Source organism: Doryrhamphus excisus, linkage group LG16, assembly GCF_037039965.1.
Source record: "Doryrhamphus excisus strain RoL-2023G ecotype Guam linkage group LG16, RoL_Dexc_Guam_v1.1, whole genome shotgun sequence".
Taxonomy (NCBI): domain Eukaryota; kingdom Metazoa; phylum Chordata; class Actinopteri; order Syngnathiformes; family Syngnathidae; genus Doryrhamphus; species Doryrhamphus excisus.
Genome location: NC_136372.1, coordinates 18,227,604 through 18,251,772, shown reverse-complemented (window position 1 = coordinate 18,251,772; position 24,169 = coordinate 18,227,604). Strand labels below are relative to the sequence as shown.

The window sequence follows — 24,169 nt, the reverse complement described above, 5'->3', positions numbered from 1 at the left end:
GATATGATACGAAACAGACAAATAATAAAGAATTGTATATGAATGCAATATTACTAAGTGGTTTCAATTAGCTTAGGTTTAATTAGCTAAATAAAAATGCAGGTGCTTGATTTTTTTTTCCTTTAACAAATATATTTTTTAATGTACAGTATGTAGTTTTCACTACTTGTAAAATGGATCCATATTGGTGGTCGATTGGAATGTCTATATATACTTATATATACTATTATATGTATTATATAACATTATATAGAAATATATGTGATATATTTTCGGGTACCGAGGAAAGAAAGAGTCCACCATTGATTGATTTTATTCACAGTTGATATTAGACGGCACATTATAGTTACTATGGCCTCCTTTCAAACACCTGAAAATACATGGCGTACACTGTACGAGCGGAGGGTTTGATTTTGGAAAGAGGAAAGTAGCAGCAGGGAGAGTAAATGCTTCTACCTACTCCTTTTCATTCATGTTCAGTTGTGCAAATATGACCACGTGATGTTCCTTAATGTAGCTAAGTACGTCTGAAACAAATAAACAATAGCATACCATACACTGTGAAGCTGTTTGAAAGCAGGGTGTGATTAATATATTTGCATAAGCGCATATTCATGACTTACACTATTATGCTATGTAATGGAGATTTTGAAGAAGAGTTGCCAAGTTCCTCAACCCCAAAGGCAGGATGTCGCACAGAGACACTGAGCGTTGACTTCAGGGGTCCTTATCACCAGATCATTGGTGAGCTCCACTGTGCCAAACAGCGGGAAGAGCTTCTCACGGAAGCGCTCGTTGTAGGTATAAATGTGGACATGCTTGTCCACGTCATAGAAGGACAGCTGGCCAGCGTCGTAATCAAGGTAGACCCCCACTTTGTGGGGGATGAGGCCCGATGGCAGGGCAGTGAAGGGCACCGTGAGCGCTTTAAGCTCAGTGCCCCTCTCCAAACGGAGGGTGAAGTAACCTGTACCGCTGTTGAGGGATTTGAACCCTTTCCTCAGGGCAGACTCTTTGGCCACGCCCAGCCGCCAATCTCGCTCACCTAACTCCACCTCCCAGTAGCGGCGACCTGCTTGGAAGCCCTCCACGGCAACGGCACACCACCAAGCGTCAAAGCGCTCGTGGTAGTTGGGAATATCTTGCCTCTCAAAGCCACAGCGCATCTTCTTGTCATCCCCGGAGATGAGAAGGTCGGGATTGGCTGTATCTTTGTTCAGAGTCACCTCCACTGGCACAAAACATACAATTATTGAATTAGCAGCGCAAAGACAGGCTGGGAGAGAAACATAGAGACGTCAATTCTGATGAAATGACACTCTACCTGCAGCCTTTGTGATCCAGTCCCACACTGGCAGAAAATATTTAACCACATGAATGAGTAAATACAATATTTACTGCAATACAATCACATACAGTACAGTAATCCCTCGTCCGTCACGGACGGTCGCGGCTTCCAGTCGCGACTGTGATATGAAATTGAATGTTTTCGGAGCACAGAAAACCTGTTTACCGTGAAAATACGGTTTCATTATTAGAGCCCTTTAGACACAAAATAACACCCCTATAGTCACCTTTACACCGCCGTTACCCAGAATAAGAGAAAGTAACATATAGAAAACCTGTTTACCACCTTCTAAATATGTGTTTAACATTACTAGAGCCCTCTAGACATGATATAACACCCCTATAGTCACCTATACGCTTGTATTATGTAATATAGTAGAAAGAAATAAGTCATTTAAGGCATAAATCAGACTTGTGGCCGGTAAATGTTGCGGTAAATGTGACTTTTAGCCTGGCGTGGCTTACAGCTACAACAGTAGTACGTGTTAGGGATTATAGTGCCTGTTGCGGGATCATTCAAGTCTGTAATTAAAGACTGTTGCGGCAGGTGCTTGTGTGTCTCTTCGAATCTCGTACTACATTTCATCACAGCGTATTTTCATGATGGGCCTTATATTTTATTGAGACGTTTTTACGCGTATAAAAGCTTAATTAAGAAAAAAACTTTAATAATATTCAACCACAAAACAGCATAATTTATTCTATTTATTATATTTGTCAAAGAGCAAAGCAGCAAGGGATTACTGTATTGTGGTGGCTGTTATGACAAACAACAGAAGGCCACTGACCTGGCTGAGGAATGTAGGATATAGCACCTGAAATATATATATATATGTATTTTTTAATTGTTTAAAAAACACAGTAATTTTTGTTTATTTTTGTTTTTACCAAAATCTGTCTTCTGCTTCCACACCAACCACTGCTGTGGTATGCTATTCTGCAGAAACAAAACAAAATATCACAGGTTTGATACTTGCCAAAGCACAAATGTGATGAATACGAACAAGAACCTGATCTGGATCCTCCAGCAGTAGAGCCCACAACACCAGCTCCATGGCATTCAGCAGATTTGGAACGTGGCCCCAACGCCAAGCAGACCTCAAGTCTTCCAGAACCTTTGCCACACATTTGCCAGGCCAAATGCTTTGCTGAATAACAGTCAACACCGATGTCATACATGTCATTTTTTTGTATAGAACAAGAAATCTTCAGGAGGAGCACTGCCAGTTCTCACATCAGGCTGAGTTTGCCAGTCTTTCATCCAATCAAGGAGGGCTAACTTGGCCTTCTGCACCTCCAGCCGGTCAGTCAGGTCACACTGCTTGTTGCCGGTCATTTCAGGCCAGCCGTCGGTCTGCATGGGCCTCTTCTGCAGACAAATGCAGTTTTGAAAATAAAGCGATAAGTCATAGGCAATCATCTCTAACAGGTACAGTGCGTACCTTGCTCTCCAACAAAGAAGCCCATTCCAGAATGAAGGCCCTGCAGAGAGAGGTTGACCAGACGTCATCCTGCTTCCAGATGTGCTCCAGGACAGATGAACCCTTCGGTAAGGACAACAGAGAAGAAAATTGGCTTCGGCTTGTGTATGATTGGAATTTTGCCAATCACCCAGAATCCTTATGTGACACAAACACATGTTTTTTTTGTTTTCTATTTGTTATAAAGATATAAAAACAGATAAAACAACAAAGCTAAGAATGCAGATCATTGGAAACACACATTCTGACTATAAAACCTTCTGAAAAAACTCCAAAAAACACCACCAACACCCCATTTGCATGTAATGTGATGGCCATGGTAACCAACTACAGCGACTTGGGTAGAATTATTATTATTATTGTTACACCAATTGAGCCATGTTCCTGGCGTTTTGACACCTTGCCACATAAACGGGCTAGCTACTTGCTGGCTAGCGACTAGCTAACATTACATTTTTGTGTGTGTATGGTGCCCCAACCCCCCAAACTCAAGCCACTTGTGTGTCCCGCCTTTGAAATCCAAATTTTATATATTTGAATAAGAATAATACGAACCACATCTCAAACATTCGTTACATGTTCCAATCCAGAGTCACCAGATCGGGTGCCAGTCAATCACACGGGACGAGACAACCTCCACTTAACCGGAAATGCCAGTTTGTAGCCTGTGGGAGGAGCCCGAGTACCCAGAGAACACACACAAATTCCACCCAGACAGGTACACCTGTAGCGTACTTTGTTGGATATATCTGAATGTAAAATATAGTTTTTCCTTTGAATTTGAAGTTTGATTAAAGGCTTCGACTTTAATAAACCCATATAAGTACCTGTGACTCTCTGAAGTTAAGTAAATAAACCTGGCCACAATATGAGGAACTACAATAGACTGGAGAGACAAAGTCATGGCCAACAGTGCCCTCCTACGGTAAAAGGTGGTAACTACAAGCAGCCGGTGCATCCAAACAGTATGGAAAGGGCATGCAAGGGCTTGCATTTCCACCCTCCAAGAAGGAAAACATGAACTATATTCTCAGGTGAGCGTGGTGTCGTGTTGTTGCGAAATATTTCAACACACTGTCAAGGCCGGTGAATAATTACAATGTGAATAGCACCTGGCACACACGACCCAGGTCTTTAGCCAGTTCCACAACAAATTGCTGCTCATCCTCCAAGGCTTCTGGCTTCTTCTTTGCTTTCACGTTCAATGCCTGGAAGGAAAATACACAAGTGAATTAGAAAGGAGGGAAATACAAAGTCAAATTGAAGTGATTTGTGGTGTTTTTTCTGCTCAAGTTTAAGTTATTTTAAGTTTAAGATGCATTGAAGAAAAAAGTTATGCACCACTAAGGTGGCAATCAGATGATTTTTATATGGCTGTTACATAATTACTGCCGAACAAACGCTTGCCAAGAAAAAAACAAGCAGGTCAAACTGGAAAGCAGCCTGTCACTTTAAAAAAATAAAGTTTAAAATGTGAATCAAACCCATCCCTTTTTGGTTTAGTGTCACATTTCTATCAATAACTCAGAATATGTAACCTGGAGATTGTCAATTGAATCGGTATTGTTGGATGAATTATTGCTAGATCATGAAGGTGACCCTTTACTGGGGTGGAAGAGGGCAAAAGCAAATCCAGTTGACATATTAAACACCAGGGACGTCCTGCAGGGGTGACTTACCTTTATTTTGCTGGCCATGTTCTTCACAGGCTCCACCATGAACTGGAAACAGTGAAGCATCTTGTCTACCTGTGATGAGGGTCCTCTTGGATAAATCTTACAGTAGATGTGATTGTCTTGTGTGATGACGCTGAAAGACAATTTATTTCCAGATCTTTGACGCAATTTCAGATGAAATATATATATGCGAATGTGCGAGCATGCAGCTTTTCATGCATGACCGAGTGACCCAGATTAATCCCATCCCATTTGGCATCAAAGACTGCAAGTAATAAAACGCGGTGAGTCGTTTCTGCGTCATAATACGGCATGAATAGCATGCATTAGCCTATTCGATATTTATAAAGTAAAGACACAAAACTTACATTTCTTCGCTGACGTCCAAAGGAGCGACTTCGATCCGTGCTCGGTTGGCGTTCTAAGGTGAGTTGCTCCTTGTGAAGTCTGATGATCTCTGCTGCAGTGAATGGCGTTGTTGACAAGCAACCTGCCGCTCGGCTCTTCGGAGATCCTCGGCTTTCCCCGTCGATCGCATACGCGAATGTGGGCCGAGCGGGCGGCCATGTTTGTAAGGTCACGAGGCAACTGAGGTCAAGACGGTGCTTTACAATTGCATGCTTTGATATGTGAATGTACAGTGTTCTTTTATAATTTAGGTCATTAATTAAGTCATATATAGTATATAATACGATGATGGAATATATGTAAATATTTCATAAATTGTAAAAAAAGATTTTGTACATTTCTGCATGCATATATATTACAATATATACAGTATTGTAATATATGTATACATTCAGAAAAAATACTGCATTACCAATGTAATAAAGGCTGTGTTTTACAATTTATGATTGAAGTAAAATCATGCAAACCAGCCTTAGCAATATTTTTTTTATTAAAAAGTACATAAAACCATTGTTTTTGAGCATGAAAAATAAATGTAAAACAAATATTCATTACATTTGCAGGTGCAGATGAATAATAATGAGTCATTTTTCTTCAATAAATACAAATGAGGACAAATGAGGTAAACCCAGGTTTAAATAAGGAACTTCTACAGGGTTTTATTCCAGATTCAGAAGGTCCAGAAGGTCCGGAGGCTGTGTTTGGGTTTGGTATATGTATAGATATTGTACGGTTTGAAGTCTAATTGTTAAGAATGGTCACATGGTAAACAAACACAGCACAAAACATCATCAGTGAAGACATAAACATGTATATGCTGTACATTTTACCCGTATTATTAACTGTTTCCAAGTATTACCAACTTACGGTGAATTAAAAAAATATCATTTTTTGTTGAAAAAAAAAATAATTTTACCATAATTTAGCAAATTGAACGCCAAATTCCAAATTTCATTCCCCAAGATCTGGAACATGCAAGTGAAGATGTAAGTTGATGTTAGCCTCAACCCCGTCTGGTGTTGAAGAATCTAAATGAATACTGCCATGCTTTTATTTTGGACCTTTACTGAACAGGATGTCCGTGTGGGTATGTTGCTGTTCCTCCAGGGAGAGGGAAAGTCAAAGATCTACTTACCGTCTGGTCACCTGCCCCCGTCATTATTTTCACCAAATAATAACTTGTATTATTATGTGTTCCATGCACCGGACTCATACGCTGGCTCCAGCCCCCCTAAAATCGACCTTGTGATGTCCACAGAGTAGAATAAAACGCCAAGTGAGTGGCTTTCAATTCCCAAAATCTTCATCAGGCAACGTGAAGATGAATTCTCTGTATGGCAATTTCAGTCCACAATGTTCATGCAGACTTTTCAAGTTGTACCAGCCTCATAAAGTCTCTTTCCGTCATGTGCGGCCTCCTCTTTGGTGGCCCAGCCCCCCAGGCCGGGCTGTAAAGTCAGTCTTGAGGTATTTCAATCAACATCCAACCATCGTATGCTTTCAGATTCCGCTCCATGTGTTTCACATTCATCACCCGTCACGCAGGAAAAACGCTGTGGCTGGTTTCCGGGTTGTCGAGGTGGGGTCTGTCATTTTGAAAATCGGCATGGCTGCTCAACGTGGGGGAAGTCTCCAAACTGGAGGAGAGGATGTCGTACGGCAGCTCCACAGACTGACGGATGGTGTCTTCATACGATGGCGGGGGCTGTGAGAAGGAGCGACAGTCAGAGAGATGAAATGTTTTAAAAAAGGTAAATAAAGGATGTGTTGATTTATGGAGTGCAGTTCAGCTGAATCAAACATTATGATTTATTTACATATTCTAGTGGTTCTCAATTCTCAATCATGCCCTCCCAGGGAACAAACTCTGACAAAGTGTGTCCGACAATTAGTGCTCCTCCTCGGGCAGGCATGATTACAGGCAAGCCCACAGGTCTGGCTTCTCCTGAGCTCCACCACACCAGCGTTCATACACGGTAAGTCAGCGGTCTCCAGCCAATAGTTTAGGACTTTATTCATTTATTATCAACTCCTATAGCCACTATATTAGAAAGTGGTGTTAATAGTTAGGAAGCACTTTGGACGTGTGACCAGTCCCAGCGGAGTGGGCGTGGCCCGAGGCTGGCCATGGATGGAATAAATCAAAACAGACCGTTTTGGCAGGAAGTACAAGGCGATCCAGCTGGAATAGGTGTAGATTCTGGAAGATGTAGAAAGTTTTCTGTGCTGGTTATTGTGTGTAGTTGCTCTACAGGAGTCCCCAACTCAACACAAAGTGTAATAGGTCCACCTTAATAGCATCCATATTATTTTTAGTCATAAATGTTGCTGTACTTTCTAAGAATAAAACAAAGAGTCAGTGAAAGCAACACTGAGAAGTTTGCTAGCAACTGGTGAACAAGCATGAGTTGTGTTGAAGACAAAGTGATCTTCTGATATCAGCAAAAGTTCTGTTAAGTCTGGGGTTTTATTTAGAAAAGAGCTCCATTGGCTCATAATTGATTATTGATTTGCTGTCTCGTTAAAACTGCTCATCTTTGCGTTATCTTTATCAGGGATTGGGTATTTCTGTGCAGCTGAGCGTGAAAACAAATGACACGCTTTCAGACTCAGGAAGCCGCAAAGCATGCAAATCAATATACTCAGGTTTTTTTTCTTTTTTAAGCGACAGAAAGTGGATGAGTTTGGTTTTTTTTTAGGCCCGCCGTCTAAAACACGTGGAAATTTCACTTCCATGACCAGTTTGCATTAAGCATGTGAAACGTGGTGCTTGATCACATCTGGGAAAGTCACTCTTCCAGACAGAGAGTTCCCTTATCTTTTAATTGCTCGGGGACTTGCAGGCGAAGGGAGCGACCCTGCAACCATGCCCTCTGTGGCATACACATAGTACACACACACACACACATATACACACATAAACACACATACAAGGCGGTGAAGTGGCCTCCAGCTACAGGACAGACTGGAAATTAAGGAAGCATCAAAGCCTGAAAAAGAGGTGCTATGTTGTAGTACGTAGTAATAGCGGTCATGCTAGGGAATGTTTCATTAGGGAAAAGGAGAAAAGGTCAAATCAAAAAAAAGGACATGAGCACAAAGCTTTCTTGGCCACTATTTGTGTTCATGGTGCTGGCTTTAATTATGTTTGATGTGACTTTTTCTCATTACCTTGTTTGCTCATGCGAGTCAAACGCTGGGCGAAAGATCAACACTGTAAAACCTTGAAACGTGGCCGCCAGCAGCACACATTCGATGACTTAATAGCATGTTTTGTGCACTGCGCCCTGAATGCAATCTATCTATCTATGAACGGGCACCCGTTGTGTCCGATGCCGTGTTTTATGATAGTAGGCATACTATGTTATTATCTGGAGAGTTTACACAAGTTTTATGATAAGTTTACTGCTAGCTTCACATACGCCACATGAAATGCCGCATTGTTGATTGTTAACGCATCCTACCTCCGTCTCAATAGGTCCATTGAGGCCGAAGCGGTCTGCAATCATCATGTGGATCTGCCTCTGGCGATCCTTTTTTCGGACACTCTCGTAGGAGGGCAGTCTAGGCAGGGGGGCCTCCAGAGAAGGCAAACTGTAGCTGGAGGGCAGGCCCACGTAGAACAGCTGACCCGCCTGCACATATATTCAGACATACGGCGCGTCACAGCGGGACCGTTACGAGGGAATGAGGACACGTGCCATCATGTGGCTTGTGGATGATTCTTCGAGTAACTTTTAAGCAGAAAGCTGCAGTCGTTGTGGGCTTAAGCAACAGTCAGAAGGCAACGTTAACCGGAAAACATGCTAACGGGGCGGATGCTAACTGAGGATCCAGCGTATATACTGTAGGATATTATTAATTAGCCTATTATTATTACTATCATCATTATTCTTTTTCTGATTTTTACTACTACTAGTATTAGTAAATTTTTTTTTTTTTTTAAATCAGTACATTTTTTTTTAATCAATAAAAAATATAAAATTATTTAGGGGGGCTTAACAACATTTCAGGGGGGGTTTCAGCCAACATGCTAACGGGGCGGATGCTAACTGAGGATCCAGCGTATATACTGTAGGATATTATTAATTAGCCTATTATTATTACTATCATCATTATTCTTTTTCTGATTTTTACTACTACTAGTAGCAGTAAATTGAAATGTTTTTTTTTTTAATCAGTACATTGTTTTTTAATCAATAAAAAATATCAAATTATTTAGGGGGGCTTAACAACATTATTATTTAGGGGGGCTTAACAACATTTCAGGGGGGTTTCAGCCAACATGCTAGTAGTAAATTGAAATGTATAAAAAAAACCAATACATTTTTTTTTAATCAATAAAAAAATATCAAATTATTTAGGGGGTTTTAGCAACATTTTAGGGGGGCTTCAGCCAACATGCTAACGGGGCGGATGCTAACTGAGGATCCAGGGTATATACTGTAGGATATTATTAATTAGCCTATTATTATTACTATCATCATTATCCTTCTTCTGATTATTACTACTAGTAGTAGTAGTAAGTTGAAATTTATAAAAAAAATTAAATCAATAAAAAATATCAAATTATTTAGGGGGGGCTGAAGCCCCCCTAAAATAGGCCTAATGACGCCACTGGGAACATCCCTAGTAAAATATTACCTTTAACTTGAATGGACCCGGAATGTAATCGTGGCCGCTTTTGGGTCCCGACCCACCAGTTGAGAATCTTTTCCTAAGCCTCTCATACAATTTGAACACCCCATGCACTGCTTCGCTGGCTCACCCCGGTGTTGTTGTCATGTGGGATGTTAGTCTGCTCGGAACACGGAGATCCCACCAGCGTCTGTCTGCTGCTGTAGTACTGAGGAGGAGCATCCTGTAAAACAAGCGCCAGTAAAAGTGAGTCTAAGGGAGACAAGCATCTACCGACCCATTTGTTTACTCAGCGCATCCTCACCAAACATCTCAATGAGTCAGACATCTTCCACTTTCAGCCCAATTGACCAATTTTCATGCCTTGTTTAATCACTGTGGGCACTGGCTGCTTTCGGGAATACCATAAATTATCTAATCAATAAGACGACCACCCTCGGATTTCCGTGCCTCCTCCCATTCCCACCCCTTTTTACAACATGACTTGTCAACGTCTCACTGTATGAGGTGTTGGCATCCTGGTAAAAAAAAAAAAAAAAAAAAAGCCCGCAAGGAAAACTAGGTAATGGTCTTGGGTCTAAATGAGTCTCCTTTGTTTGGAGAACAATATGGCGTCCTACTGTGTCATCAGCGTCCCTAGGCAACAAAGCACACAGTGTGGCCTTTTCAGCATCTCTAGATTCCCTTTTAACCACAGTCGGTACCGCTTAACGAGCACACTCCACTACACATTATGGCCTCGTATGTCATTTGGGGCGGCGTTACAACAAAGTCAATTTGTCGCCTGACTGGGATTTAAATTTAGCAGGAGGAGATGCTAGGACCATCGTCATGACTGCTTCTTTTCTTCCCGTCGTGAAATAACACAAGCGAAGGTTTCATGTGATGCCGCATCTTGTATTCCATTATTTTTTTAATGATTTTTCCCCAGGCTCTCAGCAACAATGACATCACTTATACTTCAAGTGACGCACGCAAACGACCTTTGCCATAAGCGTCACATTATTTCAGCGACACGGAGACGACGCTGAAAACATGATGTCAAAGGTCATTTTCCCCTCACTGGTTGCTAGTTTTAAGACGCAACAAAAAAGGGAAAGAGAAAAAAGGAGAGTTGTCCTTTTGTCTCGGCCATTGACTCGGCTTGTGTGAAAAAGCGCAACCGTGTAAAATCAGCGCTGAAGCCGGGGGAGGATCCCGGAGGCAGCGTGCCTTTTTCACCAGAGCAAACTAAAAAGGAGATCCATTGTCTCCATGTGTCCCCAACACCCACTGCGGGGTCTGCCTGCCATTCATGGGGCAAAGCCAAGCGGGGAAAGGTATGCGACGATGAAGTTGAAGACGTGGAAATGAACGGGAGCGTTAGCGTGCGTTCCTCTCGCCCGAAATAAAACATTACTCTTGGTTGGACAATTCAGACTCTTGGCTTGTATGTCTTGTCTTATCAACCACGTGTGTGTGTGTGTGTGTGTGTGTGTGTGTGTGTGTGTGTGTGTGTGTGTGAGAGAAGCTCGACTTCGGCACGACTTCGGCACGACCACTTTGTTCTAGTCAAACGCTCTGTTAGTTCCTCAAAAGCCGTTAACAGAGGTGTTCCGTTGAAACGGTAACTGGAGGGTTTCCTGTCTGTTAAGGGGGAGCCATGAGTCAGGTCCCTGCAAGAAGAAGATAACGCTCTAACTTCACCCTGTGGGACTCGCACGGGGGAGAAAGAAGTCAGGAAGAGGAAGTGGAGAGAATGAAAACGTTACCTCTCTGGCATGTTTACCCTTCCCCTGCTCTATCACCTGCAGCTTTACATGTGGGTTATCTTCTCGAGATACTCCTCACTTCCTTAAAAATATATATTACATTTGCATGTTGTGAACCGTTCACCTCGGTTTAATATTTTCGGTGACATTACAATCTTTTATTCTTGGCCATGCATGGAGCTGTGGCAAATCCATTTTCGGACAAAGATCATATCGGCTTCATTATCGGACTTTTTCCCAGCAGTCAGCAAATTAAAGTGACACTTCCTGAGGCTGATACGCCAAGACCACACGGTGTGCTTCAAACGTTTTTTTTTTCTGTGTCATCTCAAAACAGAACATCGAGGCCACTTTGGGAAGACTGCTCAACTAAAAAAAAGCATTTAAAGTGGAACCTTGGTTAGCGTTCGCCCCGGTTAACATGCTTTTCGGTTAATGTTGATAACTTTGCGTAGATTATCCAGTTAGCACGTCTTGTCTTGTTATTAATACACTATACGTGTCTCACAGCAACGGGATAGCATCCTTAGCTTGCTAACAAAATGGCAACCGGAACTATGTCGCCGGTCTATGATGTCATCAGCAGTTGACTCTTGAAAAATGTTAACACAAAACTTGTTTTTATAGTTTTACATCCTATTCTAAATGGGAAATGAAGTAGATATATCAACATTAACAATTATTGCTACCCTCATGGGAAACGTGACTGTTCCCAAAGACTTATTTCTTCAATTCAATCGTGTTTCTCGCCTACTTCATCAAAATACTGTCCGTGTGGTGTCTTGCTGCCACATCACGTCTTTGGGAATAAAAAGTAACGCTTATCCTCGCCTTACGTGTCTTTCTGCATGTAAAACTTTACTTTCTGACATTTTTTTTTTACAAATATACATGATTTCATATTCTGTTCTAGTGTCCATTACGGTTTGAGTGGGACCTTCCGGAAGAAATGAGTGATGTTAACCAAGGTTCAGCTGTGTTTTCCTAGTTCTTGTTTTTCCAAGGGCTTACCATATCTGCATGTGGCCCCTGATAGGAGCGGAATCTGCAGCACTGGGGATCCTTGCGGTAAATGATGGACAGGAGCAGCACAATAACAACAAAGAACACCAGGGAGGAAACTGTGTGAGAACATGATGAAGAGACTGAGTTAATCCCAGATAATCTGGCTTCACAAGGAGCAATTTGTGAAAAAAAAAAGTACCAATTTATGTTTGAAAAAAATGAGCCAATCTGACTGTGGAATTGATGTTACCCGCCAGTTAAGCACAATGACAGCTTAAAAATAAAGTATAGTACTAACTTGTTGTCAAAATGAGTGTTATTACTAATTAGCAAAGAAAAAAGCTACTCTGTGTCTTCTCTTGCCACAATGGAAAAAATCAAATAGTGCTTAGTAATGGCGTTTCTCGTGTTTTTCGTTTATATTAGCGAAAGTTTGCCATTTTTCAAGAGTTGTCAATACTCACAGCATGCAGCGACAACGGTGAGTTGATCCGACGTCAGCTGTGAGGAGGGAACGGTTGGACTAACACTTGTGGACATTTCTGCAGTGTGAACACTTAACGTTCCTTTCGTGGATGTCCCGGAAGTCATCAATGTGAACACAAAAGCTCTCATCTTCTTATAGGAGAAAGTCCGGCGAGCAACAAACCCCGTAGGTCTTCCTCATGGTGTAATCCAACAGGGTGACAGACAGCCCACATGCGCTCTGCAAGGCGGATCGCCAAAGTGTCCGGCGGTCAGTGAACACACCGCCGCGTTTATGAGCTGGTGATGGCGCACTGACGTCACCGGACCTGCGGCTGTAGGCTAAACTGTTGGAGAACTCTTAGAAAACTCTTTTCCAACCGAAAAACGGTGGATACTTGATCAGCATTACTAATTGGTTCCGGAAGGTTCAGAAACTGATATTAACCTAATATTTTCCCCCCATAAATAATTAATCCATTCCAAAAAGTCAAAGATGTTAAAACAAAACATGTTTTGTAGTTTTACAATTAGTTTTACATACAGAAAACAATTCAAGGTTAGCATATTCAACACGTATTTTGATCATAAATCAATATAAGCGACAAAAACCTGAAGAGCCATTGGTAGCTCAAACAACCGACTCTTATCCGGGAGTTGAGCCTAAAATAACGATTCACTTAAAAGAGCAGAAATTCCCATCACGAATATGGAACAACTTCACTGAGAAGCAGGATTCTTTCCCACATTATTTAGTCATTTTTTCATCTCTGTGACCTACCAATACAGGAATGTATGAATATGTATGTTTAGGAACAGGAACAGGAGCAGGAGCTGGACATTTTAAAGCAAACACTAGCTTATTAGTTTTCTTGAATGAAGAAGTGCTCACCACGCGAGCGCGCATCTCAGAATGTACCGTGCACGCGCTGTTACAACCGGGGTTGCAAAGATGGTGGCCAGCAAGAGAGTACAGAAGCTCCTCCGACGATACAAACTGGCAATCGCTGCCGCGTTGACCATCCTCCTTATCCAGGGTCTGGTCGTATGGAGCCTGAGAAGTCTGGAAGAGCGCGATGCCGAGGTGAGCGACGGATTCCCGGTATATTTTCGTTGCACGAGGCCGGTTGGCTGTGTCGTTACTTGTAGCGCTCATTAGCCGCTAGCCGCTAGCGCTGAGAGCTAGCCGATGCTAGCCGATGTTAGCAAAGAGGTACACAAACAAATCTTACCCACCACACGATATATGAGAGTCAACTGAGTGACACCCTTTGTTCTTGTAGATGAGTGTCAGAACAAATCTTATGAGCAAATAGAGAACCTGACTTCTAAGATGCAATATAGTACGATTAAGTTAAAGAGTTGTGTCTTAGGTATACATAATTATACAGTATTAACGTGGCAGCCGTTTTACATAAAACTTGTATAAGTGTTCAACACGCGTTTGTTTTGACTTGCAATCATAAATGTACTTACATTTTTAGTTGTTTTGTGTTTTTGTCACTTCCAATCATCCCCCGATCACTCATGACATGAACTTATTTTTTGTTTGTGTTCCTGTAAATATGTTCCCCAGGGGAGCTAAATGCGGTGGGGACAGGAAATGATGTCACAGATTCGCAGTTGAGATGTGTGTCACTGCTGCAGCAGTAGGCAGTGGTTTGGATTAAAGCCTGTTGTGAGATGATCCAAACCTGCAATAAAAGCCTGTATGGCGCTTTTGTGTCTCACTTAACATTACTGACACCTAGTGGCCAGTGTAGAATACTACATATATTTGTATTTTAGTTCTTAGATACTTACTGCACAATACAATTAGCTGAAATATGAATATTCTTTCACTCACAATAGGCTATATTCTAGCATGAAAGAGTGTATTCATATGTTTCTGAAACACCTTGAAAGAGTGAAGTTGTGAAATTTGAGGCGTGAAGTGGCACTGGATTACTCTATATTGTATAATGTTACAGCCAAGTATTTGATAAAGATTTTCACGGAACCGTCTTGTTCCGTGCAGCCGTTTTTGGGGGTTGTTGCTGCGCGTCTCACCCCGTCGGCTATCGTAGAGTCTAAACTCGCCGCCATGCAACACCTGGAGCTCACTCACTGGCTTGAAGGAGTGCCAGCAAGGCAGGTTGTTAACTGTCGAGGCCCCTGGAATTAGGACACAGGAAAGTGTCTCAGTGACACGTACACTGGAAAAGATTGCTGTTTTCTGATTGACTACTGCCTGTTATTAGTATAAAAAAAGCATATTTAAGCAATTTGTACATCTCTCACATTTCTGTCCAAATGATCAATTATACAGTATATCTACAATATAAATGATCTGACAACAGACACAATAATAAATTAATAGTTACAATGAACTATTATCTTACCTGGCCTATTTTTTCTGATTCTATCTGCTATATTGGCCGATATGAATGTACTAAAGGTGACTATTTGGGTGTTATTTCATGTTTAAATCATTGTAATAATGTTATATAATATGTATGGCATAGCTATGAAAACATTCCATTTATAAATAAGGAATTCTCCTTTGTGGAAGTTCACTTATGAGTCTGTGATGGAACGCTCGTCTCCAAGATCGAGAATGCTGGTTGCTTTCGTTGCTCGCTAAATCTGCTCACTGTTGTCTTAAAATGATACGACACAACAGACGTGACATTAATTCCAAGTCTGTTTACCTGCCAGCCGTTTTATTTAGCCCGAAGGCCGCTGCCACCTCATCAGCTGCACAGCGGTAAAGGGTAATGCAGTCAAAATATGTGTAATGAGAGTGCAGTGGATTAGATCACCTTAAAAAAATGGCAACACAGGTTGCACACGTTGCATGGTTTTACCTGCCGTGAGTTCACCAGCTCAAACAAGGTGACAAACGTCAGACTGCAGAGTGCATGATACAAGATCATGCTAGGCGGCGCATGTTGGAACACTCCTATTTCAGCCTGAAGAAATCATGTCTGAAAAGCTGTCAGGCAGCTGACCTCAACTGGAGCATCTGGAATCTGCGCCTTTTTTTTTTTTGGTTTTTGTTTGCATAAACTTGCTTGTACCATAATCTAATTAGGGTTTGACAAGACTGTTAATTTAAGCGCACACTAGTAACACAAAGGCGTCACAAGAATGTGTTATATTAAAGAAGTTTTACACAAGAGGGAAAAGGACGGAGACGTCGTTATCAGCCTGGGCTAGAACTTAATGCTCACTGCCGCTGCCCGCTTCAGAGAATGGCAATGCGGGTATGGTTTCACTCCTCATTAATTGGAAAGTAAAGAGCTTTTTTTTTTTTTTTTTTTTACATGATGGTGTTAATTAAAAGCTGTGCAAATGCCTGATAAGGAAAATTGAAACGTTAGCTACATTTGGATGCTTGTCTTCAGCGTGAGAACATTTGCTCGGGAATCCTGAAAGTATGTCGTGTCCTTATCGGTGTTTGAAGACAAATGCAAATAAGGCTTTCACGCTGGTGTTTGCCGCTGTGGGCGACCGCAACACAAAATGAGGAATCAAATCCCTGTGCTGAAGAAACGTTTGTTTAGAATGACCCGTGGAATCTGCTTTATATTTTTCTCACAGCAGCAGGAAGTAACGTAGAAAGCAATGCTTCTAATTACATATAATAGATATCGTATAATTAACAGCGGAACCGGTTACCTGAGCTGCTAATGGTATGATCTATTCTATTTATTTCTCAACATTATTTAGTATGTTACTTCCTGTTGCCGTGAGATTCATGATTGGATGAAGACCGGCGTATTAGGCGTATTATTTGGCCCTCTGGTTCCACCGTGCTGCCGGCTCCTATCTTCTCCGGGCAGTCGGCCCACCAGCTGTGGGAGGCGAGAGCGCCGGAGTTCTGCCACATTAACTGACAGAAGCACAAACCTCTCAGCCCACTTGCTGATGAAGAATACGTACGGCGCATATTTTGAAGGGCCTTGTGTGCAGTACACTAAATACCAGATTAGACACACGATGCATGACTGTATTCAATCCGAGCAGATTTAAGAAGATTGTGCGTTTGACATTTAAGGTAATTAGGACAGCCTCTTGGGGATCCTACCAAGCAGCTGCCACACAAATCATTCATCAAGTCATAATTACTCGTGCAAACGGGAGCGGTAATTCACACACGATTTGGACGTAGGCGTAAAGTGTATGCATGCTGGATTTCGGAGCGCCCTGATTATTATTTTAAAACCTCACAATGTTTGAGTTTGGCACGTGTGTGCGGAATGTGTACGAAGACGTCACCGACGTGTTTTTCCCCCTGAAATATTTGCCACGGGGCTGGCTGAGCTTCTCCGCAGTGACTCATTGGGCTTGTGATGTCTTTCAGTGTTTGTGGTTATCTCCCAAAATGTTTGTGACGATTAGCGCCGCACAGGAAAAAGGCCACTCGACTCGGCTAAAAATAAGTTGTAGCGAAATGAAGAAAGGAACAAGCAAAATGTGATGTCTGTTGGGGCGTTGTTTTCTAGTTTTAGTTTTTTTTACTATTGCCCTCTTCTTCTCTCCTTAGAAAAAAACAAGGCGGTCTAAACTGCCTGACCAGAACAGCCAGGAGGCAGCCAACCTTTGGGAGAGACAAAACTCCTTGTCTGGGAGGAACGGGGGCAGATGGAGCGGCAGGCTGGAAAGGGTAGGGGGCACGGCAGCCAGCGCGCTAAGACGAGGGACCAGCCGAAAAGGAGGCAAGCCCAGCATCAGGCTGAAGACTCCCTTCCCGCAAGGCCAAGCAGACGCAGCAGCGGAGGGCGTAGCGCCCCACGACCCATCCAGCAGCCGAAACCTAAGCGACATGCGAGGCGGTGCTGAGGGCGCGGCCAAGATACATGCCGCCGTCTTACCAGGGGAGCCAGGCAGCGTGGACGGGGCCCACCAGGCCCCCAGCAATGACTTTGAGCCCAAATGCGACATCACGGGCAAGGATGCGTTGTCGGCTCTGCATCGTGCCGGGTCGCAGCAGTGTCGCCAGGAGATTGCCGATATCGTGTGCCTGCATCAGGCCGGGCAGCTCATGCCAGCTGCTCTTCCCCAGTTCTGCCCCCAGACCGGTGAGAGCCCCCACCACTCACAAAGTCACAAGCCTTCACATATCTAGCGCTCTCCGACAAATGTTGTGTTATTGTTGACCTTCTGATCCTTCATGTTCTCCTCCATCAGGTGTGTTAACTCCTGTGCAAGCAGTCGGCGAGCTGGACAACAGCCTGTCCAAAGTCGAGAACCCTGTCAGGGTGGTTTTCGTTCTGATGGTCCACGGCCGCTCTGTACGGCAGCTCAAGCGTCTCATCAAAGCCATCTACCACTGTGATCACTACTACTACATCCATGTAGACAAGGTAACACCACTAGACGGTTTTTTACCCAAAAAACTGTAATAAAGACAAGTATGCCTTTAGTGCTTGTTTACAGTATTGTTAGTTGTTGTTTATGCTCCTAAACGCGTTCACCTGTCCACCTGCGTCTTGTAGGTTAGGGGATTAGAATAAGGGTGTTATTCTTAGCGGATGGCTTTAGTGACCGCCACCGTCTGATACTGCTGGGATTCAAAAGGCCAGCGTGATTGTCAGGTAGAGGCCTCAGGTGTGCAGACATGGGGGCAACATTGGGGGCGCCATGTGGCTGTTTTGTGTCCTCAAGGCGGTAAATGAAGTATGTGAATTTAGAACACACTGTGGCATTGACAGGTCATTGACTTGGGCCTAATTCCTTTCAGTCTACAGTACTTGGAGATTGTTAATTCAGCAAATATGGCGTCCAGTGCTATTTATTTGCATGGTAGTGGTTACACATGCTCTGTTCCAGCTCTATTTTAAGCGTCATTCCTCCCTGATTATTGCACACTAGCATAAGTCTCGTTTCCTCTTGAGTGTAAGAAAAACCTAGCTCCAGTGAATTCTACTCATTTGACAAGGAAATACTATGTATTTATAGATGTTTTGCAATATGCCTTTTTCCTGTTTGTATGTACTGTATATCATATTGTCATGGAAACCGGCCCATTTTTAAACAAGTCAAACTGTAGCAACCGGCTCTGTGGGGTGGTCACAAAACTCCCTCATTTCACTTTTTGACCTCACGCTCTGATCCCGTCCAGCGATCCGGCTACATGCACCGGGAAGTCCTACAGATCGCCCAGCAGTACCCAAATATACGTGCGACGCCCTGGCGAATGGTGACCATTTGGGGTGGTGCCAGCCTGTTGAAAGCGTACCTCCACAGCATGCAGGACCTGCTATCCATGCTGGACTGGAAGTGGGATTATTTCATCAATCTCAGCGGCACCGACTTCCCCACCAGGTTGGTCAGCCATGCTCACAGAAGAACATTTTCAGTGCTGCATGGTGACTTCACTTCTCAGCAACTGCGTTTGGCAGAGAAAACCAAACGAGTGGCATGGGGAATAGATTGTTTTGGAAAGTGACTCAGCCCTGGCAGTAAATTCCCAACCGCCTTCCAGTAGCCAACAGGAAAGCTTCCAATACGTTTAGTTTGCTTTGAAGGTTTGAATCTTTGTATCTTCCAGTCATGACCAAAGTGGTTTTCTTTGTCAAAAGTGAACCTACAGACACCTTTTTGGTCCTTTTTAAAAGTGCTGTTGACCTTCAAATGTGTGTATTCCGAGCGCTTTCCAGCTCATTTTATCATCTATTATGACCTCTAACATTTTGTCATTATTTTTCAAACCACTTTTAAAATTGATGAATGTGCTCTGTGCTTGTTTTTAACCAAATGCTGTAGTGTCATCAGCTATTTTTACGAGATAGGTTAAACAGCTTTGGTCTGATCATTGACCCTTGAGGTACTCCGCATGCAGATGTGTGGCCTCTTAACATTAACATATGATGCCTGTCGGTTAAATAGCCTTTACAAAAGACGATTGGTAACATCTACTAGCAGGTTGTGGTGGTCTTATATCTTCTTGCGCTTTCTGTAACCACGCAGGACCAATGATGAGCTGGTGGCATTCCTGTCACAGCACAGAGACAAGAACTTCCTCAAGTCTCACGGCAGAGAGAATTTTCGGTGAGTCTTCTTGATGTTAAATAGAAAGTATGAGTACCAACAATAATATTTTCAAGATCATCCAAGATCATGTGGCAAACGTCTTCCACACATCAATGTCCCTTGTTTTGCCCTCAAGGTTTATTAAGAAGCAGGGCCTGGATCGGCTCTTCCACGAGTGTGACAACCACATGTGGCGCCTCGGAGAGCGCAACATCCCAGGCGGCCTGGAAGTCTCGGGTGGCTCGGATTGGTTTGCACTCACCCGCCGCTTTGTGGAGTATGTCATCAACTCCCAGGACGACCTGGTGCTGGGGCTGAAGCAGTTCTATTCCTACGCTCTGCTCCCCGCCGAGGTGAGTCAGCCTGAGGTGGACACTCATTGTCTGCCTCAGCTTGTCCTCGCTCGCCGTGTTCGCTGAGCTCAGCAGGAAGATAATGTGACGCTGCGTTGTCCTTTGAGTATCGGATGAGAGAACGCTTTGCTTGTGTGATCTGACTGTGGTTAAATTCCCAGAAGTGTTGTTTTGGTGCTATATTTAGACCTTATAAATCAGTGTCTTTGGCACCGAGTTTATCTTCATATGTGTGCTGTGTTTCTTCAACCTTACATAGAATTGAGTCAAAACGAGAAAAGTATGTTGTAATGGCTGTCCGTCACTCACTGTAATATTGCCTTTGGTCTTCGGCATGGTCAGTCCTTCTTCCACACGGTGCTCGGGAACAGTCACATGTGCGACAGCCTGGTGGACAACAACCTTCGTGTGACCAACTGGAATCGTAAACTGGGCTGTAAATGCCAGTACAAGCACATTGTGGACTGGTGCGGCTGCTCTCCCAACGACTTCAAACCCCAAGACCTCATCCGCATCCAGGTGACTGAGCCGTTAGCGCTAGCATGTTACATTATTGCATCACGCCGTGTATTCACTCATCTTTTTTTCATTTCACGCACAGCAATTGTCCCGGCCGACATTCTTTGCACGCAAATTTGAGTCCATCGTGAACCAGGAAGCCATCGACATCCTGGACACTCACCTGTACGGCCAGTATGCTCCAGGAACTCCGGCTATCAAGGCGTACTGGGAGAACCTGTTTGAGCAGATGGATGGCGTGGACTCTCTCAGTGACGTCGCACTCACTGCTCACTCTTCTCTGTTTCGCCTGGGCCTCGAAAGCCTCGCGACATCTCGGAGCACCAACGAGTCCTGCAGGTCTGGAGAATTTTCGGATCTTTTGTAGCAGCTGATTATGTGAATGTGTTTACATTACCCCCCCCCCCCACCCCCCACCCTCTTCACTGCAGGTTTGAACCAATAGGCTACCCTTTGTCAGTACACGTGTACTTCTATGACGACCGCTTTCAGGGATACTTGGTACGCCAGGAAGTCCGGGCTGCGGGGTCAAAAGCCAAGGAGGCGATTGAGACCTGGGCTGTCCCCCAGGCCACACTGGTGCTGGAGACTAATCTTAAAGAGTTTGAAAGGCTCAAAAACCTCGAGGTGAGTACACTTTGAGGTGAAACTTGACCTTTGTACTCGTCACTGCAAGTGTTGACTCATGCGGCGCTAACTCACGCAGCTGAAGTTTAGCAGAAGCATTTTCGTTGCTAACACATGAAGTTATTTGTAGCTGTCGATGCCGTTATCAGTGCAGTGATGCAACCACGCCTGACCTTGGTCTGATTCCTTTTAAAATACTTTTTCTGCAGACTGTATGAGTTAGATCAGCAAAAAACTGCATCACAAAGAGGAAAGAAACACATCATTCAGACTGGATGGACTATGACTAAAATACTTCTGAAATAAAAACCTTCTGGTGTGGGTAGCCCTTAGAAGAACGTAAACAATAAGACATGCGTCATCTGTAGCCTTCATCTTCTCCCTCCAACAGATCGGCACAGAATGGGACCCAAAAGAGAGAATCTTCCGGAACTTCGGTGGGATCGTCGGCCCCTTGGACGAACCGCTGGCAGTTCAGAAATGGGCTCGTGGGCGCAACCTCACAGCCACCGTCGTGTGGATTGACCCCGCCTTGGTGGTGGCCGCCTCTTATGACATCACCGTGGACACGGATGCAGAATATACCCAATACAAACCCCCGCTGCAGCGCCCCCTGCGGCCCGGCGTTTGGACGGTACGCGTGTTGAAGCAGTGGGAGCGCGTGGCAGAAGCTCGCTTTCTCGTCATGCCGTTGACCTTCAAAGATAAGGAGCCCCTGCGCAAAGGTGAGGCAGGAATTTCATTTGTCATGTGGTTATTGATTGGTTTCGACCGGGATTAATGAATACAGCTTCACTTCACTGGCATGGTTTTTCAAAAACAGAATAATGTCAGTCTAATCATGCTGTTTGGTGGCTGAATACGGCCTATTAGAATACAATATTTCTAATAGTTAAGCAGATGTCAGGCACTTTTGCCTAGATTAGGGTTTTCAAAATAGAATCAGTGTGGCGTGCTAAACATTTCTCATTGGGATTTCTTTGTGTCTGTCGGGAATCCCTACTTCCAGATGAGGACAGTTGGCTGCACGCAGGCCCACCGGGGAACTTGTACCTGGATCAGGGCTTCCAGCAGCTGAGCTCCGTGCTGAAGCTGCCTCTTCAGGGGCCCGCCATGCTCGCGGCGAAACAAAGCGCCCAGCTCGTGGGCCCACCCCTGGAAGCGTGGCTCGACCGCAGCGTGGCCAATTTCTGGGTCATCGGAGACCTGTGCGCCACGCAGACCTCATCCTGCACAGCCTTGACGCCGTGCTCCAAAACAACCTGGAGCTCCATGTCCCCGGACCCCAAGTCTGAACTGGGACCAGTTAAAAGTGATGGGAGAATCAGGTAGCCCCAGTGGAGGGTGGACTGTTGAGGAGGACCGGGCCTGTTTTTCCGAGGCTGGTAGCAGCAGTCAGAGCTCCAGGAGAATCCGTGTGAATGGCTGGTCTGGCTCTAAGCCGAAGGCCACATTAGCCACATTAGCCGCAATAGCATCTTGCACTGAAGAGTCAAAACGTTCTCAGTGATGTGGTTCCGCTACCTTGGTTGAGGTGAACACAGCTGCTGGAAATTTGCACATTGACAAATGCAAGCCAAAAGACTTTTGTTGGTGTGCAGGAATGGCGACATGGATGCCAGATTGTTTTTTTTTTTTAATCCCAGCTACGGTTTGGACTACAGTTTCTGTTTACTTTGAGTCAGGATGCAGTTTAAACCCAACCACCACAACCCAACCTTGAAGTGTTTTCCTCTCCTCAACACGGAAGAAAACCTCCAGCTCGTATCATATTGTGCTTATTTTCAAGCATTTAATCTCAGAAATATGGAATAGATGAAGTGCACTTTACTGTACTGCAGTTTTTCCACAGAACTTCAAAGTAGTTGTGTTTATTGCAACATTTTAATTGTACACGGGATCCCTGAACCACTTCTAAAATGTCTTTGCGGGACTCTTTGCGCTCCCAGAATGAGCTGTACATCGCTGTAGAATCCTCGAGCTCAACCAGTAATCTACTGCTAAGGGAACCACGATACGGCCAATAGCTCACAACAAGGGTCTGTGCCCAAGGTCAAGCCCGCACCGTATGTTACATGTTATGTACATGTTACATGTTACATACCTCCCGTGTATCGATGTAGGTGCAGTTTTTACCGGCTTTCACACGAAGGAGAAGCACTACAAGTCCAACCAGAAATGCTAGACACTGTACGACTTTATTATTGTTATTTTAGAATTTCAGGGGTGGGGAGAGGTGGGGTTGGGGGGTGTCAAAGCTGCCTTTACTTAGCTGAGAAAATGACTTGTTTACTGCAGGATTCAACCTTCCCAAGATGTGCAATGTCTGCCTGCCCCCGGTCTGCATCTTAGTTGAACATGTTTTAGGGTGTTGGGTTTTTGGAACGGCCAGGGTGGTTTTTTTAAAGTGTCCTTGTTTACCTTGCACAGTACAGTTGCTTCAGTGAAGCCTCGCGTCTGTTCAAAGCAGCAGAGAAATGCACATGTTATTTTTATACTGTTTTAAAAAAACAAGCGTGTCCATACGTGTCTTTGGGGTTTCAACTAGCCACAAAATGTTGATTTTTTTTTTTAGAGACTGATTTGTGATCAGTGGTGGAGCTGCTGGAGTTTGCATCCTTGCTGCTGTGCTAAGTTGGGTGGGGGGGAGGGGCTATATCCTACGCCTCTCCGCTCAATAAAGAGGACACAGAAATATTTTTTTGTGTTCCTTGTCACTTCCTTATGGGAATGTTCTACGTGTATGTTCTATGTCCTGTTGCATCCACAGGGTGTCTGAGCAAATCCAACTGCTGAAGGAGGGGGGGCGAAGATGCTTTCTCAGGACACTCCATGCAACTTCTCTGCAGGACACCTTCCCTAATGATTAAGGTACTTGTTTA

At 43.9% G+C, this 24,169-nt stretch overlaps 3 protein-coding genes across 4 annotated transcripts; 1 reads left to right on the top strand and 2 right to left on the bottom strand.

The window, feature by feature from the left end:
* Positions 1–280: 280 nt before the first annotated feature.
* On the bottom strand, positions 281–5,015 carry LOC131103414 (E3 ubiquitin-protein ligase TRIM39). Of its 2 annotated transcripts, XM_058049692.2 has the most exons (10): positions 4,873–5,015; positions 4,508–4,637; positions 3,941–4,036; positions 2,790–2,891; positions 2,582–2,716; positions 2,358–2,495; positions 2,236–2,284; positions 2,136–2,162; positions 1,325–1,351; positions 281–1,231 (listed from the first exon to the last, which is right to left on the bottom strand). In XM_058049692.2, exons 2-10 carry the CDS (start codon positions 4,565–4,567, stop codon positions 672–674), a joined length of 1,194 nt encoding a protein of 397 aa, XP_057905675.2. In that variant the 5' UTR covers positions 4,568–4,637; positions 4,873–5,015; the 3' UTR covers positions 281–671. The 2 variants fall into 2 exon arrangements, with proteins under 2 accessions (XP_057905675.2, XP_078653523.1); XM_078797397.1 differs by lacking the exon at positions 1,325–1,351.
* A 1,422-nt stretch (positions 5,016–6,437) lies between these two features.
* Positions 6,438–13,167, bottom strand: LOC131103650 (uncharacterized). The gene is made up of 5 exons (XM_058050104.2): positions 12,771–13,167; positions 12,313–12,422; positions 9,681–9,773; positions 8,377–8,547; positions 6,438–6,617 (listed from the first exon to the last, which is right to left on the bottom strand). Exons 1-5 carry the CDS (start codon positions 12,919–12,921, stop codon positions 6,450–6,452), a joined length of 693 nt encoding a protein of 230 aa, XP_057906087.2. The 5' UTR covers positions 12,922–13,167; the 3' UTR covers positions 6,438–6,449.
* A 322-nt stretch (positions 13,168–13,489) lies between these two features.
* Positions 13,490–22,619, top strand: xylt2 (xylosyltransferase II). Its single transcript, XM_058050003.2, has 11 exons — positions 13,490–13,855; positions 17,300–17,834; positions 17,944–18,119; positions 18,878–19,080; positions 19,726–19,806; positions 19,925–20,141; positions 20,484–20,660; positions 20,743–20,999; positions 21,092–21,287; positions 21,679–22,012; positions 22,297–22,619. The coding sequence occupies exons 1-11, from the start codon at positions 13,685–13,687 to the stop codon at positions 22,617–22,619; spliced, it is 2,670 nt and encodes an 889-aa protein (XP_057905986.2). The 5' UTR covers positions 13,490–13,684.
* Positions 22,620–24,169: the final 1,550 nt, after the last annotated feature.